The sequence below is a fragment of the Paramormyrops kingsleyae genome, chromosome 6 (genome assembly GCF_048594095.1).
Source record: "Paramormyrops kingsleyae isolate MSU_618 chromosome 6, PKINGS_0.4, whole genome shotgun sequence".
Classification (NCBI taxonomy): domain Eukaryota; kingdom Metazoa; phylum Chordata; class Actinopteri; order Osteoglossiformes; family Mormyridae; genus Paramormyrops; species Paramormyrops kingsleyae.
This window is the reverse complement of record NC_132802.1, coordinates 25,029,110-25,050,839: the sequence shown is the minus strand read 5'-3', so window position 1 is coordinate 25,050,839 and position 21,730 is coordinate 25,029,110. Positions and strand designations below refer to the sequence as shown.

Below are 21,730 nucleotides of genomic sequence, written 5' to 3'. Positions count from 1 at the left end.
ATGAACCAGAAACAAAAAACACAACAAAAAGCAACAGCAACATGCACCCCTCTGCCCCCCATTAGCAACACACCCTTCCTTCCTTTGAAACTCCCTCCCTCTTTTCTTCTTGACACAGGCTGTAAAGTGGTAGCAGTGCCTGTGAGCCTGTTTAATGTCCCCCCCCCCTGTCTGTGAACTCCCACATTCCTTCAGCATTAGATACCATAACAAGAACAGCGAGGGAGTTTTGGAGAAAAACAAGACCCAGTGAACGACTTGGGGGGGGGGGGGGGGAGACAGATTTCAGCTACCATTTCTAGGTCTGCTGTCATTATTTCATCCAATAATGAAGGGGAGGGGGCACATGAACTTGACCTAGACATACTTACAAGGAACAGTATTCTAGTAACATGCCCTGGGGAGTTATCAGCACATAAACACATGCAAATAGATGTAACGGAACATTTATTTTATAGGTCAAGGCTACGTCATTCATTAATGCTATTTTTCCATTATCATGGCCAACAAGAATAAGGCTGACTGAGAACAAACCAGTTTAGATTCATTTGTGTTTCCATTACAGAAAGACGAAAGGGTTAAAATGCGGCTGTAGTATTAATGGTTAATGTCAGGATGTAGCGCCCAAATATACTCATACAAGAGAAACAAAAATGAAATGGGAAAAACACAAAGCAGAACCTCGTTTTACAGACTGATAACTGAAAAAATGCCACGGATTTCACAGCATATTGCTAGATGATTCGATGTTATAGAAACTTTATTGTAAATTGGTTTGCAAGTACATGAGTCCAATTTTTTGAAATCATGATGATCCCCACAAAACCCTTTTGGTCCTTTGATCTGACCTGCAGCAGACCTTGCTCTCATTGAGTACAGTCCTTAAGGTTAACATGGATGACGTAAGAAACATGGTCCCTTTAATACAGTTTAACCACAACAAAGGAAGAACAGGTCTGGATGGTGTGTTAGTGTTTTTAGATATGATGTCCCGTTAAAGGGAATGGGACAAAACAATCCCAAACAGGCCCCATGTCCACTCATCCTGCCACACTTCGCATGACTGTGTGGATACACATGTTACCAGTGGATACACACGTTACCAGTGGATACACACATACCTGCCCCTGCTCACCACTCATGCAGAGAATATTCTTCTGCACAGAACGTGTCAAACTAATACCATCAGCTATATCCGCCCCCAAAAGCGGCACAGCCAATGAGAGCAAGACCTCGGTGCCATTTCTGACACAGCGGATCCCTGCGGGGTGACATCACTACAGTGACATGCATTAGTCTTGCCTGAGCTTTTCCTCCCTTTGGCCACCTGGATTTATACCCCATTAAGACGGGCCTGTAAATGACCTCACCTCTTTGAATATGTGTTTAAACGCCAATTAAGGCAGCAGGATTAAACCCATGCAGCCTGTGCAAACGCCCCACAAAAAGGGCAGTGCACACACACACTCCTGCAAAGCGCAAGTCACCCTGACACATGGGCATCCAGCTGTTGGGGGTGGGGGTGCAAAAGGAGACAGTATCACATTTGGGTCATGATCGCCCTCTGCTGGAGGTAAGAACTGGAACTGGAAGTTTTCTGGGCCAGAGGGTGCAAGCCTCGGAATCTCTCACAGTTTGGCAAATATAACAAAACGAGACGACACAAAAAGCACCACAAGCTCTACTCAGGGTGACACCGACATTCAACAGCAATCAGACGAAGGAAGGGCGGGGCCTGTCTACAGGAAAGCAGCTGCACGGCCACTCTCCAGCCGTGCTGAGCGGACAGTAGTCCACCATGACCTCTGACCCCTAGCTGACACTGACCCTCAGCCAGACTACCCCTGCAAGTCCAAGAAGTAAACAGCCAGCAAATCCATACATGACCTTTGCAGTTTTGGGCGTTAGATGACCTATCTTAAAAAATATATATATATATAAAAAAAAAAATCACTGCATTTTATCTGGTGCGAGCTTCTCCACCGTGTCACCTGGCCATTTCCATTTTAGTGTCTAGGCTCTATTAGAGCCTGTCTGCTGGGAAATGAAACCAGACCTAGAGTATCCTACTGATGAGACTGTTCATATTCATGAGTTACTGACTCTGCTACATTGTTGACACGTGGATCAGTTACTCTAAAAGGATGAGTAAGGGATATACCATTTCCTCAGCGCATGACTTAGAATGAAACACACCCAGGATGCAAAAGAAAAAAAAAAAAAAACAACAACATAAGGGATCAAATGTCAGAGTGAGCAAATAAATACCCGTGCATGATGGCTGTGGGGGCTCCCTTTGGATGGGAAAAAGCAGAATGTCAGACTTTTATACTCTCTCTAAGATTAAGGAAAAGTGCAAGGATTTCAGGGAAGTTTTAATCACCCCCTTTCCCTTTTAACTACAGTCTTGTCACAGTCTAATACACAGGCTCTTTGAAAGACCCCAGACCCAGGAAAACTCAGGGGGACACGCCAAAAGCAATCACTCAAAACAGTCACAGGAGTTAGTTTACAAATTCTATAAGAACACTCGACATTAAGGCAAATGTAGTGCCCCGCTCAGACACCAGCGAGCTTCAGAGTAACAGCACATTCTGAATGGTCCTTATCTTCTCCGCTTCTACGTTTTCACTGCACTGATGGCATGTCCTGTTTCAGCTCCGTTTTAGCAGCTGGAGAACGAGGAGTGCTGATCATCAGCAGTCCTCAACACAACCTCCTCGGGACGATCTGTTAGAGGAATAAGTTTGTATTTTAAAAGGCTACGGTTTCCACCAAGTTTGGGAGTCAAGGGGAAGTCTGGGAGCAGCCAGCAGGGCTCAGACAGGAAGCCCTAAACGGTGCTTCTTCTTCTTGACTGGCTTGAGGTTGGTCAGCCGCCGCGTGTCCTCTTCCACATCCGAGTCGTCCATCTCATCGTCAGCTGAGATCAGGATCTGAGGGCCGGGTCAAGGAGGCATCAGTCACTCTCCATCCAACCTGCTCATGGGAGTTTTATACACACAAAAATGTTCTGAAGGCAAAACAGAAATGATTGGTTCACAGAGATGACCAATCATATTGTAGAACAACTGGGTCAAAGCAAGTAGAGGACGTGGGACCAACCAATCAGATGTCTTGGTCCTGCCTCCTCTAGTTGCTTTGACCCACTTCTTCTACAATCTGATTGGTTATCTTTCTGAACCAATCATTTTTTCATTCTGCCCTCAGAACATTTTTGTGTAAGTAAAACTTCCATGAGCATCTTACATTCACCACACAATATGCCCAAGCTTGGTCTCGTAAAGTTGGACATCTTGGCAGATCAGCCTGGTGACTGCAGCCCCAGGGTTACTGTGGAAGCAGTGACCTCCTAGGAAGTCATACAGCCCGGGGCCTCACCTCTGACTCCGACTCCTCATGGGAGAGCGCCCTCCTATAGCGCACCTTGCTGCTGCCGCGCGAGTCGTCTCCGCTCCCCCTCTCCTCCAGCTTGGCTTTTGTCCTGCTCTTCTTCATCAGGAAGTTGTCCACCACCCAAAACATAAGGGCCTGAAGGCAAAACACAAAGCTGACACAGAAGCTTCTGCTCGAACGTAACCAAAGATACACAACTTATGAGGAGAATGAATAAGGGACACATGAGGGACACACCCTCGTTAGGACAACAAAGTATGAAATGCATAATCCACCTTTCAAAATCTTCAGCATCTGTGTTCAGAATTACAGTCTCCAAGGCTATGCTTGGAGAAAAAAAAAGTATAGGCTCAGTCAGGCCACTGGGGTTCGAACCTGCAGCCCTAAAAGCACGAGGAGATGGTGCTACCAGCTATACAGTACAGTTCCCCTTATTCTTACTATGTTTGTGACTTGATCCTGTATCTCCATTTAAATACATTAAAATGCAGACCACCAAGAAGTGCAGACCACCACGAAGTGCCCATGACACTGGCGGCAGCTAAGGTACTCACGTTTACGAAGAAGGGCACGATGAGCATGACGATGGCCAGCTCCAGCTCCGGGTTACGTATTGGGTTCAGAAGGGTTAGCTGGAATATGCGCACCCACACACAGGACGACCACACCAAGGGACAAAGACCCACATGCAGACTGATTAGACAACGGGATATGTGAAAAACACAAAATTACTGCATATCGTTAACGTGGGGGTCATACTAAATAATGTGCAAGAACTGAGAGCCAAGCTGACTGATGCCGTGGCTCGCCCTCCCCCACAGCCAGACAGGGGGGGGACTCTCGGGCCATGGCGGCCTCTCTCACCTGCTTCCATTGAGGCATCAGCAACACCAGGATGATGAGGACCTTCTCAAACATCATGATGATGATGTAGAGGGCACACTGGCCCACCCATGCGGAGCACTGAGCCGGTTCACCTGTGGGCGTGAACACAGACGGCCGTGGATACTGAGCAAGGCTGACGCGCACGTTTGATACAAATTCATATTTAATATTCTCATAGCATTCTCAGGATTGCTCCCAAGCAGAGGAGGAAAAAGAGGAAGCCTTGCACGGCTGTCCTATTAACGTTAAACCGTAAGATTTGTTTGCAACTTCATGTTATTTGACACAAAGAAATTTGGCTCTTTTAGCTACCTTAAATATAACACTGTGTCAAACTGAGTAGATGCAAGGACACCAACCTATTCATCAGTGAATGTTGATTTACCACTGCGATGGAAGATTCCTCACATTTTACACCACATAGTAATTAAAGCTGATCTCTCTGAAATTGAAACCTAATTATTCATATTCAGTATCATAATATAAATCTCTTCAAACGTTAATGACCAATTTGCTGAGGAAATTCTGACTCTATGGAGATCTACGATAAGTGCGCAGTGAACCGTTTCATGCATTGTAGGACCTGTCACATTTTGTGACCCTTTCAGTGAGAAAATGGCAGAGCACCACTACTCCAGATTTCACAATGACTGCATTTTTTAGTTCGACTGCAGAACAGGACCCAACACCGCCAAAAAGTATCCCCTACACACACTGAGAATGCATTGGTGCCACCTAGTGGACACATATAGTATTGGAGAAAGCCACCTAAAATGTTGGGGTATATTACATTTTTTTTTTTTTTAAACTCTGCATCTTTACAATTGGTCATCATATGATCCCGATATGTTTTAAAAATGTACTTTTTTATTACTTTGTTTTACAAATGCTGGGTTTTAGCTTTGATCCTGACTTATCCTGACACCTTCGGGAATGACCAGGGATGCACACTGCTATGTATGAGTATAACTATATGCTGATTCTTACTTCATTTGCAGTATAAAGGTTAAAATTCACGGTAATTTCTTGTCATATGCATATAAAATACGTACGTATTCGCGCTGTTACATCAATCCATTGCCGCACGTATCGCTTTTAAAGGTGAATGCGTACTTGAGTACCAGTTACGTGCGTCCCAGGGGATGACCCACCCTCCCCGGCCCCTGGCCCCTGGCCCCGTGAGCCTCACCGTACTCCCCGAATCGCAGCGAGTCCCACTGCCGCCACTCCACCAGCACGCTGACCGCCCGCACGCCGCCGTAGATCAGCAGCATGCCCAGGGATGCATCCAGCAGGAAGTTGATGAGGTACCTGCAGGACCAAAGCCGGGCAGATGCTGATCTACAAACACTGTGAAACCAATCAGGTGAATGAAATGATGAGAAAGGGGCGGCGAGGTGGACATGAGCAGCCAGCACTGCGGCCTGAGTGAGTGTGTGACTGTCATTATGTCAGGTCCGAAGAATGGGGAGAAACTCATATATACTGCAAAGATATGAGAGTTAAATTGGTAGACTTTAGTGTGTGTGTGTGTGTGTGTGTCCTCTGATGGACTGTAACCTGAACAGGGCATACCTTGCCCTACACTCCCAGGCTGTGGAGTGCGTCAGAAGGAGGGGGGGGGGGTTACCCCGGCAGCAGGGCTGGGATTGGTGTATATCTTAATATCGCAATAGGCACACGTGCAAACTCACATTATTAAAGGATGTGACAATTAAAAAATATATTTCAGAATAATAAAGATTTCATCATTTAAAATATGACTAACATTGTTTAGGGGACAACTTCACTAAGTAAAAACTAAATATAACTCACAAAATAACTGATCCATATGATAAATGAGTTTGTCTGATACAGGACTACAGTCTTTGTTGGGTCTACGTTTCATCCTCGCGCTCTGGATACAGGCTCACTGTGATGCATTCTGGGTAAGTGGTTTTAATTTTGGAACTGCAGTATGAACTACAATGGAGTGTTAAACACACACAACTGACTGCAAACAGACCAGGAACCCATTTAGTGACTGAATCCTGCTGTGTCCTGACAGACATACTGTTCATCAAAGGTCTATGTCACTCATTGCAACTGTGACTGGAAACATCTGGGGTAATGAAGAGTGTTTTGGAGCAGCATAGAAATGAAAAGCAGAGACAGAAACATGCAGGAGAGGAGGGGACAGACAGGCAGACACTCACAGTGAGCAGGGGTCCTCCTCGGTGAGGTCGGACAGGTACACGTTAGCAAAGTGGATGAACAGCATTCCGATGGCCTGCTTGGAGGTATCCAGGAACCTGGGCAGCGAGAGAAAATGGGGTGTCACACCGCAGCGTAAGGAAATGGCTGGCTTTGGTTTGGTGTTGAAGGTGACAGTGACAATGCAGTTCCTGCTGTGAATGGGTATCTGCATCTGCAGCAGATAGGCTGATCTGAGAAGGGGCTTTGGGTTTCTATTTCTACATAAAATGAGGAACACAGCACATCTTACTGATCCTTGCTGCACATGTAATAAAAAAAAACGGTACAGCAGAGGACAGTGATTTCCAGCTGTCACAGAGCAGCTCCTGCAGGCCAGAAAGAATGTATGGAGCTAAAAGTGATAGAGGAGCACCAATGCTTTACCAGATCCTCCACGGTCTTCGCTCATGCTTGGGTTCCCTGAAGCGTTTCACTGTCAAGGAAACAAACATCAGTCAAAAGCAGAGCCTTCTGATGAGCATCCACCACAGCTGCTAGCTCAAGTCTAGACGAGGCACCTTCTTGAACAGACACACTGCTCCATTCCACATACAGCACGTATACATACACGAGGTCACTACTGGCTGAACACACACCTGAGAAATGTGGGTCACCATCCCACCGACAGTGAGCAGACCTACCTGTAGTAAGTGCAGCATTGTACTTCATAGCAGAAATGCAAGAGGCAGGTACAGAGATGAGTATTTATGATCATAATACCCTAGATCAGGGGTGGCCAATCACCCGCAAAGGGCCGGTGTGTATGCGGGTTTTTGGGATAACCTGTAGGTCAGCTGTTCAAGCCCAGGTGTGAGGACTCTTCAGCCAATCAGTCCTCTAATTAGTAATCTAATTAGGGAGTTGCAGCGAAAACCTGCATATCCAACGGCCCTTTCTGGATAAGATTGGCCACCCCTGTCCTAGATGCTTAGTATAAATCACCGTAAAGCCCCAAGCTCTAACATCTAGCTGGGGGTTCATTTTGTTTGTGTTCCACTATAGCGACCCCCCCCCCCAAATCTTTTCTCATTATTGCTGGTGGTGAAACATTGTTTCATTCTGGGGAAAAAATGAAAGATCGATCTGCCGGCCAGATTTAATAATAAATTAAAAATATGCCACAGGCCATATAAAACTGCCTCACAGGCTGGTACTCTGAGATGACTTAAGTACAGCTGCCACCCATTCTGTTTTATATGGGATCATCTTAAATGCTGCATTTTGTTTTGAGCCAATACTGGACGCAATCTGTCTTTATTTTCTAACCATATGATCTCCCCTCCTTGGCAAATGGTATCATCAGGAACCCAGGAGAGTGGGGGGTGGGGGGGGTGACGTCCCTTATTTCTTCAGATTGAAAGTCACAACCCTGCTTCAAAGTGACGAATGACTTGACAAAATCCCTTGTCGTCCATTTTGGAAAACGGGCAATCATCTCATTATTTTAGTAGTTTTGTCTTCAGCTCTGGTGCTGCTACCTTTGAATAGTAAGTTTAAATATTGCCCAGCAATATCAGCCAAGATTGACACATCGGAAAAATACAGATATCTTGATTTTTAACAAATATTGGTTGATACCGATATATTGTGCATCTCATTGCTCAGTGTTTTATTTCTGTTCAAAGGTGGGTGGCTGGCAGTTCTGTACTTAAGCTAAGGTTCACAGTCTTTTCATAGTAAAATGATATTCTTATGGAGTCCCCACTACTAAGCAAATTAGTAGAGAAAGAGAAGACAGAGTACATGCATTGTAACACCTCATCCTAAGGCTAATACGCAAATGACTTGTCAGAGCAGCAGTCCAATGCCCCTACAGCCGCACACAGCACATTGGTCCTCTGAAGCAGGGTTCTAATCTGCTGCAGTGAGTGGAAAGGGGAACCACCATGAGTTGCTTTCCCACCGCAGTTCAGGAACCCAGGGCCTTATATATCAAAGTTGTGTCCACACAAAACGGTGCCTGGAATGTGCATATACAACATTTTATTCCAAATTTATTAAACAATACTTAACTGGGAAAAAATGCATCATTTTTGGAAATTCAGGTAGAGGTGTACACAACATGAGTACTAATGAAGCTGCTATTGTCAGTCAAAAGCAGATACATTTTATTAATGTACAAGTCCATGGCCTGGGTTAATTCAGGATCTGTTTTGAGTCTCACGTACCACATCAGCATCTCCCGACTACTTCGGCCCAACACAGCATGATAGAACATCCCATATTACAGATGCCTCATGTATGTAGAAGTTTAAGGGCAAAGATTCAGGTTAGCTCTCGACAGTTATTCATCATTATTATCCTGTGTGCAAAAAGTTGTTTCCATCCCTCTATTTTCAGTTCTTTTTTTATTTTATTTCGGGCATAGTGTGTTCCGTATAGCAGACGGACTGTACTGCAGTGGTGCTGTGTTGCCATTCCACACACTGCTTTACATTCAGCTTATCACTGCACAAAATACAAGTACTCAGACAATGAAATGCGATTCGGCATCTAATCCAAAAGTGCAAAATAGTGCAAAAGTGCTAGAAACAGCTGTACAATGAATACATGCATACTAATTATAAAACATATGTTTTCTTGTGATAAACGTGCTTAGGCCCCCAGCTATAGGCCAATAACACGTCTTGCCTCTACCTTGCCTCTACACTGTTCAAAATAATTTTTTTCTTTTTTAAATTTACTGTCGCTATAGTCAGACTTTGCAACCAGAAAGGCTTGATTTGCCTTAATATATTATCTGAGCAGACAGCTCATTTGCATTGACCATTTATGGTTATTTGAGGGTGACAGCTGGGCAGGATCTCAGCCATATGTTTGTATGCACATTTACATCTATAACGGGGAACTTGCAGACACAGGTCCATACGCCAGGTTTGATAAATCTGAGCAGTTTTCTGTCTTCGTTCGTACAAATCATGCTTCAAAGTCGCCAAAGAAATCATCACCATCCTGCTTCAACGACTACCGTCCTGTGGCACTGACGCCCATCATCATGAAGTGCATCGAACGGCTAGTCATGTCACACATCAAATCCATCCTCCCCCCCACCCTGGACCCCTTCCAGTTCGCTTACAGATCTAAATGATCCACAGAGGATGCAATCTGCTCTGTCCTCCACACAGCTCTCACTCACCTGGACAGAAAAGACTCATATGTGAGAATGCTGTTCTTAGATTTCAGCTCAGCATTCAACACCATAATACCACAACAACTCATCTGCAAACTTGACAAACTGGGTCTCAGCACCTCCCTCTGTAACTGGCTGCTAGACTTTCTCAGCCAAAGGTCACAAGCAGTACGTGTCGGAAACAACACCTCGAGCAGCATCACTCTGAGCACGGGGGTCCCACAAGGCTGTGTGCTCAGTCCTCTGCTCTTCACCCAGCTGACACACGACTGCACACCAACCTACAACTTCTTGTGAAGTTTGCGGACGACACAGCTCTGGTGGGGCTCATCACCAAGGGCGATGAGACTCGCTACAGGAAAGAGGTTGACCTTCTGACCATGTGATGCAAGAACAACAACCTCCTGCTGAATGTCAGCAAGACTAAGGAGTTTGTTGTCAACTTCCAGAGAGATCACACCCAACATCTGCCACTGACCATCGACGGTGCTGCTGTGGAGAGAGTGAGGAGCACCACCAAATTCCTGGGGGAGACCTCTCCTGGACCACCAGCACTGCAACACTGGCAAAGAAAGCCCAGCAGCGCGTCTACTTCCTGCGCAAACTCAAGCAGGCAAGAGCTCCACCACCCATCATGACCTTCTTCTACAGGGGAACCATTGAGAACATCCTTTCCAGCTGCATCACTGTGTGGGGTGGGAGCTGCACTGAATACAGCAGGAAAGCCCTACAGCGCATTGTGAGCACAGCTGAGAGGATCGTTGGTGCACCACTTCCCTCCCTGAAAGATATATACACCACCCGCCTCACCCGCAAAGCCATCACAATTGTGAGCGACGCAAACCACCCTGCACACAATCTGTTCAGCCTCCTGCCCTCTGGAAGGAGGTATAGGAGCCTCCGCTCCCGCAGTACCAGACTCAGCAACAGCTTCATCCACCAGGCTGTGAGACTACTAAACTCCCCCCCCCCCCATACTCAGCACCAGCCAACAGACTGGAAAGTGACTAGGAATCTCAGACAGACACAGACACGTTTGGATTCATATCTTTGGGGGGACATTTCTATGGGAAAAACCCTAATCCCAACAATGACAATTTTAACCCCTACCCAGCCCTAACCTTAAAAAGGCAGTTCATCCCAAAACTGAAAAAGATATGGGCTTTAGTGCCTTATATTCATCTAGGTTGTTCTGCTGGGACTTGCCTAGTTTTGAACATATCAGCTGTAGAAATGTCAGGCTTCTCTAAAACAGAATGGGAGTGAATGGCATTCTTGCTGCTGAATTTTTCAAATGTATTTTTCTGGTGTTTTAATCACTACAGAAACAATGTCTTTCACGACTATTATAATTTTAGACAAACCTGACATTTCTACAACTGATATTTCCAAAACTAGGCAACTCCCAACAGAACAACCTAGATGGATAGCACTAAAGCCCCTCTAAAACATAGATTTTTTCTAATTTTGGGGTGAATTGCCCCTTTCACCATAAATAATCAAATACCAAACTTTTGGCATTATTACTGTTTTGATTGCAATCATAGATTTTTATTAAATTGAGCTTCCTAGTGGGGACCGACAAAATGATCCACACCATGTCAAAATAACAGGTTTCAGTCACATTTTGGAGACATTTGGTCCTCACCATGTAAAAGAAACATGACCCCCACCCACCCCGCAGGTGTAGGACTGAGTAGAGGCAGATGAAAGAGAAGACGTCTCCATTGTGGTCAGGTGTCAGAGCCAAGTGGAATGCTCTCCGACCCCATGGCCAGAAAGGGCTTCTCCACTAGCGGGACGAGCAAGTCTGTGGTCAGTCATCTCCAGCGGGCCTCAGGTGGACATTACAGTCCAGACTCCACGCTTATTATTCAGAGGCAGTCAGACTTGCTGTGTGTTTCTAAACATCTGGAAAAAAGGGCACCAACCCCCTCAACCCCTTCATGTCATTTTTATGCTGGCAAAGGGAGGTTTCCCCTGAAAGTGGGCATGGAAGGATTAGATTGTATGTTACTCTGAGCTAAACAAGGATGAAAACATCCTCCGGCATGCAGAAATACCAAAACGGCAACAGCACTCTTCACAGATCGGCAAGCAGGAGTTGCCTAGAAAGCAAGGAGCTAACATGAGGCGGCGGAGGGCAACGCTGGGACATTCCTCTGCCTGAGTGGTGAAACGCAACCATGTGTCACTCACATATAACCTCCAGCTGACCTATTTAGGCAATGGCTGATATGTCGGTCTCGTTATCACATAACGTCCCGTCGACACGGACTATGAGCAAGTGCACAAACATGTCCGGAACGCTATGCAGGGATTCATAACCAGAAAAACTCACAACGGTGCCTTGAAATCAGCTGGATCGACTTCATCACAGCCTTGGGAGAGAAATCGCAGAAAACTGGACATATTAGACAGCAAGATTATGCACGGTCCCGCCTCCACATTCGCACAAATAAAATGGCTCAATTCCGGCGTTTTAGCCTAACAACTCCCGTGGTTACAAATGGATCGATCCCGCTCAGAGATGTCTTTTGCCAAACCACAATCATGTAACTATGTCGGCTGGAGAGAGCACGCTCTCGGCGGGTGCTGGCCCCGTTCCGGCGGGCCGAGGCCGGAGCGCTGTGCTGTTTCATCCAGCATATCCCCTTTCCTGCCCCTGCTGTCCACCGGGCCCTTTGACTAGCTTGCACTCAGCTGTCGCCCTTTTATCGATGGTGACAAATCAACAGGCACGGCCAGGCTGTTTGCCACCCCGAAAAGAGGAACCCAGGCAGACCACTCCCTCAATCCAGCTGGAGACCCGAGACAGCGACTGTCCGCCGGCATTTTCACAGCACGTTCGTTAAAATATTCTTCCGAGTGGGAGAACCCAGTCAAAGCGTTGCTCCTGCCTCTCCACGTCCTGCGAGAGCTGATTATTATCACACTGATTCTTAGAAACAGCCTCACACTTGTTGCATGCAGACAATTAGGTTGCTCAACAAAAGCCAATTGCCAACCAAATCCAACAGCAATTAATGCTCTGATACCTTATTCCCCAAATTCTACCTCTTTCACATGAAAAATGTGTGTTCGTTTATGGTGAGGTTATTTTCCATTATTTGTTGTTACGCATCATTGGCAGGTACATTTATTTCCTTTCTTTAATTTGACACTTTGGTCTACAAAAACCATGGGATTGAGAACTTCATTGTCCTATGTAGGGCTGTCACTATCAATTATATTAATAATTTGGTAATCTACCATTTAAATTGATGATTAATCGAGTAATCGGTTATCTATAACAGGACTCTCCAAATCTGCACCTTGATTCCAAATCCAGGACCTGTTTTCAGTTCTCCTAGGTAGCTAGCTTAATAATTATTTACTAAATCTGACTGGTCAGAGGCTTCACACCTGGCACACGGGTAAAGGAAGGCTGGAAAATCAGCAGGGCTCGGACCTTGAGGTCCGTGATTTGAATAGCCCTGATCTATAATATGACGTACAGATAATTAAATATTATATTTATACATTATAATATTGAAATTGGTACGAGGTAGGAACCAACCCTGGAGGAGGAGTCAGCCAAATTGCAGGGTGCACACACACCCACATATACGGTCAATTTAGGTACTCCAGTTTACTGAAGTTGCATGTTTTTGGACTGTGGGAAGAAACAGGAAGATCAGCTGAAACCCCACACACACGAGGAGAACGTGCAAACTTCACACACACAAAGCAGCTGTGCGTGGCAACAACACTACCCACTGCATCACTGTGCCATTCGCAATACTAGGCGGGCACAATGTGTGATTTTAATATTGACATTGCGTTTTACGCACGTGGAATTGTAACACTGCAAATACCACAACAGACAGCTAGGTCAAGACCATTAGTAAGCTACACTAAAACATTAGTATTCAAGTAACTTAAGTTTCGCAATTTTACTGATGGCTCCTTTTCAACATGTAGTTTATGTTTAAAAAAGTATCTCCACTATATTTGCTATGCATGTGCTCTTCAAACCAATCATAACACAGGTCTACAAAAAAAACAAAAAGAAAAAAAAAAAAAAACATTTTTTCAGGTGCCATGGTTTTTTTTAATGGATTTAGGGTATTTTGAGGGTGCTGAATTAAAAAATCCCATTACTTTTGCTGAATTGGTTCTAGTTTTTGAGATAATGGACATCAATGGAAATAATGCATTCCCCCAATGCGACTTGTGTGTGACAACAAATGCAATAGCTTTTGGTCTGTCTTTTGACTCTTTAACAGTGTCTTAGGTAATGAAATGAATGATGAAGTGTTGAAGGAAAGTCTGAAAATAAAATTAGAGTTAAGTTCTCATGTGCGTGTTTGCATGTTCATTTATTGCTGTTGTTACTGTACATGTGGTGGTGAATATTTGCCCAGATGAAATCTGCCAAGTCCTTCCAAAGGAAGGGCATCATGGGAACACCTGTCTGGTATTTAGCCAGAAATAGTTGAAATGCTCGTAATAGGGCCATGAAAAAATGTAGTTTGGCCAGAAGAAGGGGATCCATTCTGACTTCACAAATGCAGTCGAAAGAAGATGTCCCTGGGTTTTTCACTTTTTTGACTTCACCAAGTCTACATATTTCACAATAGAGGGCCAGACTTCCGATGCTCGTTCGACAGCTGGCAAATTTTCGAGCCACTGATGGCCACAGAAAGGTGGAGGGAATCTTGAGGATGATGTTGCAGCTGTGAAATTCTCACTTCTGGCTGGTGAGGAGTGGAAAAGAAAATGTAGTGCTTTGAGCACTTTCTTCACCATCCACACTGAGATGATTGAATGAGTTGTGATGGGTATGTAGGCCACAACGTCCTACAATTACTAACTGTGTCCCAGCAAATTGCTCACCACAGTGTGAATGTCATCATTGGACGTATAGGAGTAATGTCGGCTAACCGTTTGCAAAGCCCATAGTACTACTGCTTTCAGTGTGTCGGTTGAGGAGAATGTATGAAGGCATTGCTTGTCGTGGGATCCGGAGACACTGCCAAAGCGGGTGTAGGCCTATCTGTAGAGGTTATACTTGCAGGACTGGCAAACAGCTGAATGGGGACAGTTGTTGTCCAACTTTCGACAAAACGCTTGTGCTTCTCTCCCCTGATATGAGTCGATGGCTTTAGAGCCCATTGTTGCCAGTTTGATGACTTTTTTTTTTTTTTTTTTTTTTTACAAAGGTCGCATCGCGCTTCGTAGACATTAGTCGTCTTTTTCAACCAGCTACAGTACTTTTTTTTTGAAGCATGGACATTAATAACAATTAATAACTAATTAATATTGTATTATTTAATCAAATCATACATAACTTTTTCCAGTCACTGTTAGGTATTTTTAATTTCTTTTTTGTATGATGTTAGACTGTTTACTTACTAGTTGTAACTAAAATAAAAATATTCTTGCAATTCTGAATGCTTTTCAAACGTGTTGCATTAATTAACTGTTAAATATCTCAGAAACTAGAGCCAATCTGGCAAAAAAAAACGAAGTCATATTCTTAATCAGCACCATAAATCTAATATAAAACTGTTCAGACATCGTTGGCACCAAAATCACTGTATGCCAGTGTAATCATTCTCGTCCTTGATGTTTGACTGACTCATAGACAGTGTGGTGCAGCGTGGGACTTTCTTTTTCCTGTCATGTTTTCTGTGTATGCAACATTAGCCTTAGGTAGCTAGTCAGAAGCAGATGGGTCACCGCAAGGCAAAGTAGGCATGAACACTGTAAGCAGACTACTTGATCACTACAAGCAAATTATTTAAACAGTATTTATACAGGAATGATTCTGTCCCAAGCTTTTTGATCCATACGAGCGGTTTCCACTGTATTTTAAATATTACTAGTGTTGAAACCGATTAGTGGTATTACCTTTGGTAGCTGAAACTGTTTTTTCGCAGTGTTTACATTTGACCTCGTTTTGTTCGGTGTCATCTTCACCAAAGCCACAGTGTGTGCAAACGACGGACACGGCATTTTGGTACACGCTGCTGGAGCTGCTCCGTCAGCTCGGTGTTTGAATTCTCCTCCATGTTGCTTCCATGTGGCAGACTGGACGGGGCGGAGTCACGTGACAACATACGCAATAATATGTTTTTAAGGAAACAAGACATGGGGAGCACAAATTGGGGAAAGTGTTAACAGGTTTTACAAGGTATTAACTGAATTTTTTTTTAAAAAAAAAGGTAACTGAGTTAGGCAAGATTACGTCGATTAGAGGTTCTGAATGTTGGTTTTGATTAATTTTAGATTAATTGCCCAGCCCTAATGTACCATATTATGTATTATGTAAGATGTTGCTAGCTTTTAGCAGCGATTATCTTGATAGAGGAATCATAGGAAGTAAATTAAGTCAAATGATTTAAAGCAAAGTAATAAAGACAAGCTAGACTACAAGAAGAGGCTGAAGGGCACATAGTTTATAGCCATCTGTCTAACCTCGCATTACTGGCCAAGTCCCTCAAACCTGAATGTCTTCTGAATGTGTGCATTTTCATTCACTATTAATCTGAAGTGCTTCCGCACATCTGAGGCTTCCGTTCTTTATATGGACCCTTATCCGCTATGCCGCATCTACCTTCTGCCATATTGCTAAGGAATCAAGAAACCAAATTTTAAATTGATGTGCATTAAGAACTGAGTAAACAGGTTTAATCGAGTAACCATGACAGCTCTAGTGCTACGTACACAGAACATTTTAAAAAGCATAAAGCATTGAGAGGCATGAATCTGAAGAGCTTCTTATCACTCTGGGACGGACATGAACCAGGTCCCCCTGCTTTCTTGCTCTGAAAGATCATTTCTACAGACACCAAAGCCAAATATGGTGCTCCGGTATAGAGGGTAGATTCCAAAAACTGATGAGCAGACTAGGGCTGAATGATTTATCGATTTCAAATCGAAATCGCGATTTGAAAGAACGCGATTAGCAAATCGCAAAGGCTGCGATTTAGGACATACATTATATAGCACGTCGGACCCAGGATTTCTTGCGAGTCTGAAAGAGTTTGCAACCATGAATACGTACATTTTTTGTTTCACCTGAATTGATTTATATAGAAAATAACCGTATACAGTTGTGAAAAAGCGGAAACTTCAACCAACATGAAATCACCAATAAACGACTTCTATTTACATTTTATAAAATGCATACTACATTTAAAAATTTCCAGCTTTACGGTTTCAGGACAGAACAGCCACTCTGTTATGAACATTACGGTTTTTTGAGTGTTATTAGTCTTAACAGCAGCTAACAACACAATAGCGCAAACAAAAGGGCTGCATACACCAAAGTAGTTCTTGCTTGTTCATTGGCGTGGGAAAAGGCGGTTCTAGTGTTATTAGGAGGGTAATAAGCGTTACCTGCAAGATCGCTATTTTTCTTTTTGCTGCAATTGTTTTCATTATTACTTTATTTAACTTGACACATCACATATAGACCAGTTAATACTGATGGTATCTCATGCTGCGTCATATGTTTTAAAATTACTACACACTCAATATTGAACTGAAGCTTGACATTAAAAAATTAAATCGCAAATCAAATCGTAATTGCAATTTCTGTCAGAAAAATCGCGATTCGATATTTTCCCCAAATCGCGCGACCCTAGAGCAGACAATTCATTACCTTTGCATGTCATATGTGGTCATGGGCACATAAAAATATGGAAATAGTCTAGGGTTTACCTTGTTGTCAAGCCATGGGAAGCACTTGGCACTTAGCCTGTGAAAGTGACCTGGAACATTTCAGTGTCCTGCTCATGAAGCAAACACTTTCCCTTCAGTCTGCCCCTTTTTTGGATGACCTTCCTGCCTTGGCATTGACTTTACTGATCACAGCACAATTGGTAACAGCTTGAGTTTTGTAATTCTCCTCACGATGGATGAATCTATTACTTTTAGAACTTGAGTATTTTATATATTTAGAATATGCTTCTGTGAAAAGCACCATACAACTGAGGATCAGAGAGCAGGGTCGGCCAGTGTTCTTGGAGTAATTTGGGTTAAGGACCTTGGTCAAGGGCCCTACAGTGAAATCACTCTTCCAGCCATGGGATTTGAACCAGTGACCTTCTACTTAAGAGGCACAGCATCCTAACCCACAGAATCACACACCACTCTATTTACAAGAGTTTGAAGGGCAATATGGCAAAATAAAAGGCCACAAATTAATAGAAACTTTCCTAAACAGGCTTTGTTCAAAAATAATTCAGAATTTAGTGAAATATGACATTGTGTCTTATTATTAAGTCTCAGTACTGTTCCTCAGTACTGTTAGTAAGGAAAAGTACTCGATAAGTGGCTGGCAAAAAGGTAAATAGACACTTTAGTGTTCAATCAAAAGTTATTCTGACAGCGTTCATTAATTTAAAAAGCAGCATACAGCCAAACAGCCTACAAATCATGCAGTACAGCTCAGTAGAGGTATACAAAACATGGCAGGGACACATTCACGAGGGAACAGCAGTGGGAGGAGGCCTGTGGGGTTCGGAGGCCTAACATACCCAAGCAGGCCCACTGAGGGCGGATACCTGTGCATTTTCAGTGTCAGCCAGCTGACTGCATTTACACAGCTATGCTGAGACTGTATGGGTGCAATGCACAGCTAAAAATGCAACTTTATCAGGCACTAACTAGACCAGGATGACAAACAACATGGACTTTTTCTGGGAATGAGCACTGAATACGGTGGCTGACCTACTGAGCCTGAGTGTAGCTGACTACCTGAACCCTTGTCCAGTAAAAATTAGAAAAATACATACAGTAAATACCATATACAAGTCTGAAACCAATTTATGTAAATCATGGTGTGAAAACAGTGTAAAACTGAGGTGGTTTTAAGATATTTTTCTAATTTCCATTAAGCCATTTGAAGGCTGATCCAAGAACAAGCAGCAGAAAGACAAGGCAAGTTGGATCACGTACAATATAGCAGAGGGGGCCTCATGTGGTTAGGGGAAGGTAGCCGAAAAGGCAGGGGGTAGGACAGACAAGGAAGAAGGCACTGCAGTGTGACCACATTCCTGCAGAGCCTGTTCCTCAGATATTCACTCACAGTGCAGGTCTGCATACTGCTTTGCTGAAGCAAACACTGCAGAAAACACCTTCCACTCTTCCCTGCAGACATTTCCTTAGTTACATTTACAGGTGCTAGTAAAATTTCCACAAATTTATCCACACTCAATTTTCTTGACTTAATAAAAACATAGTACAATATGTTGACAGTGCAATGTGCAATTAATTCAGAAGAACAATGAATATATTCTGGAATTTTCATTTCAATTATGATATAATAACCAAGCAGAAGCACCCATAAATCTCAGTCAATTCTGGGATCTCAGTCAATTCTGACATTTTTTTCCAGACACACATTGCACAGTCAAGTTTTGGACAAATACAAATGAGCTTTAGAGAGAACAAACACTGTCTCATTTTCTCAAACAGATATCTAATGCCCATTGTCTTCATATTTTACTCTGAAATTCAGTACCAATATTTTTAAAAGGTATTCCAGATGCAGCACAAACCCTAAAAAGGTTGGAATGAAAGGTAAACATGCGCCTACATTCCTACAGAGTTGATCCTCGTTAGAAGCTTCTTCTGATACTGACTATTCAGGAAGCGGAAAATACTGCCTGTATGTCAGTCCCAACTCTTCAAGAGCGTGAAACGGCCCATAGAAATTCAGTGTAAATGACAGGCCAAGTAGACATTTAGACAGAGGATGTGAAACTCAGACTCAATAAAATGAGATGGGCAGAAGCCCTCTGGGCCAGTAATAAGAGTTACTTAAGAGGCAGAGTTACCGAGTAACGAGGGCATGAAGCATGTGGTCGTCTAGGTCAAAGGCCAGCATGCAGAGCTTCCCCAAAATGGCTGCTGTCAATGACTTCCCTAAAAGTATCGCAAACTACCTAATATCGCAAATCATTCATCAGTCTTATTTAACTCTGTTACTCGAAAAAAAACCTTGTCAGGCACGGAAAAATAGCTGCAGTCTGTTTTGGAACAACACAACAAGACAGTTTAAACAATTTATCCTATTATATTCTAAATCATACATAGTGTGAACTAGCCAGTTACTGCCATTTCACTGTTATAAATTTAGACAGCTGCTTAACTTACAAAAACTGTCAAACTGTATTGATGTTTGTATTCAGAATAAACTACAAATTCACAAATTCTAAACTCTAGCAGGATAATGGTCTTGGAAATAAACAGCTAACCCAGAGTCTGTCCTGTACTTAGAAGGACAACTTGTTGATATCAACAGAGTTACTGCTATTTAGAGTGCATACAAATAAATGATATTCATGCCTGAGAATTCATCAGGAGATGCAGCTGTTTCGTTCACAGAATTAAGTTCAAGGCCAACCATCCAGTACCTGCAAAGTCACGCAGGAGAGGTTCTGCCACATGATACTCACACATCAGGGTGCTGAAGGCCACAACTCCAAGGAGCCCTTGCAGGAAGATGCCAAAAGAGTCCATCAATGCACCATTCTTGCAGCCTTGGTTGTCTGAGGCTGGCGTAGAGCCAGCTGACGAGGATGAGTTCAGAGATGAAGCTGCGGAGAGCATGCCACCTGGACCACCCCCATCCCCAGGGCGGGACATCATTCTCACCCCATTATCTACCATGGTAGGGAGGTCAACAAGACGTAAAAACGGGTCACTAAACCACGACCGGAAAAGTCAATGTCTGGTTTCCGCGCCAACCGTCGAGTCTTCGTACCACGGTCTTCGTTTTGGTTTGACAGCACATGGATCCCAGTGAAGCAAAGAACAGGTGGACTAGTATACGCTTATTTGCAGGTGAGATGCTCTCCTTTCCGGGAACTTGTCTTCGGTGTGCTGGAACACATCATCTCCAAACAGCATTTTCTCAGCTTTTAAGATCATGTGACTGCTTCAATATCAAATATTCCAAAAGCACACAGACAACAATATTTGACGAAAGGCTTCTCTAACTACGTTTAAGCAACTTAGGCGAGTTGAAGCAAATCTCATGGTGGTCAAAAGCGGCACTCCGCTGGTCACCTACAGCTGTCTGGCTCTTCCCATTACATTTAGAAAGTGAAATAGCAAGTTTACGCCACTGATAAACGTTGCGGTTAATTTATGTCAATTGTCAAATAGGACTGTCATGCATTGAGTTTTTAAACATCGTGATCTGAGCGACACTTGCGATAATAAGAAAGCTGTTTGTTTCACCTGCTTGTGAGATAAGTCGTTTTCAGGTGACAACGTCCATATGCTTCAGTTAGTTGCTTCAACGTTTTCTAAATAGTTACATCATCTATAAATTGCGAATATTCCCGAGGTAACAAACTTTTTCATTAACATTTTAGATGTACAATTTAAAGTTTCATATGACACCGTCCGACCACGAACAGGTTTATTCTGGTCGCCCTCGTGTTTCCTCGTCCCTTTAAATTTTGTCGCTGGCAAATATGGTTTCACATCTGTCTCCACAACCGCTTAGTCGTGTCACCAATTACGACTTCGATCGCAGAAGGAAGGCATGTATTCCGCAGAAGTAAACTTGTTTCAAACACACTGAATAGACGAAATTACCACAGTCACCGTTTCCGACATCAGCATCCTCTCTACCGACAAGATAACAACGTAGGTTAGCAGGCTAGCTAGATTTCACAGTGAATAATAAACAACCAAAATAATCCGTTGTCTTAAACTCTGAGCCGCCGAAACTCTTTACCCTATATACTACATACAAAGAATATTCTATACGCGTCTACGTCTTTCATCTTTTTCACGAGTTCGAAAACAGCCATTCCAGCTGCTTCCTTGCCCACTCATTACCAACTCCTGACGTGATGACGTTCGACGACACGCCGTCGACCGAGGTGCATTCTAGGAATTGTATGACATGAAATTAAAAGCGGAACTACATTTGGAAGAAAAAAACTGAACCGAGTATCTCAATATTATGGGGTTAATGTAAACAATAAAATAAAAAAAGAACATCTCCGTGTTTAAGTTAAATATCCTCCTCGATTTAACGGCAATTCTTAATTTGTCTTTAAGTTGCACATGTGG

At 43.5% G+C, this 21,730-nt stretch overlaps 1 protein-coding gene across 2 annotated transcripts; it reads right to left on the bottom strand.

The window, feature by feature from the left end:
* Window positions 1–731: 731 nt before the first annotated feature.
* stimate (STIM activating enhance) lies at window positions 732–21,513 on the bottom strand. Of its 2 annotated transcripts, none has more exons than XM_023805476.2 (8): window positions 20,098–21,513; window positions 6,901–6,949; window positions 6,477–6,572; window positions 5,471–5,592; window positions 4,261–4,373; window positions 3,951–4,028; window positions 3,382–3,531; window positions 732–2,936 (listed from the first exon to the last, which is right to left on the bottom strand). In XM_023805476.2, exons 1-8 carry the CDS (start codon window positions 20,309–20,311, stop codon window positions 2,820–2,822), a joined length of 939 nt encoding a protein of 312 aa, XP_023661244.1. In that variant the 5' UTR covers window positions 20,312–21,513; the 3' UTR covers window positions 732–2,819. The 2 variants fall into 2 exon arrangements, with proteins under 2 accessions (XP_023661244.1, XP_023661245.1); XM_023805477.2 differs by having other exon boundaries at window positions 3,427–3,531.
* Between the last annotated feature and the right edge of the window lie 217 nt (window positions 21,514–21,730).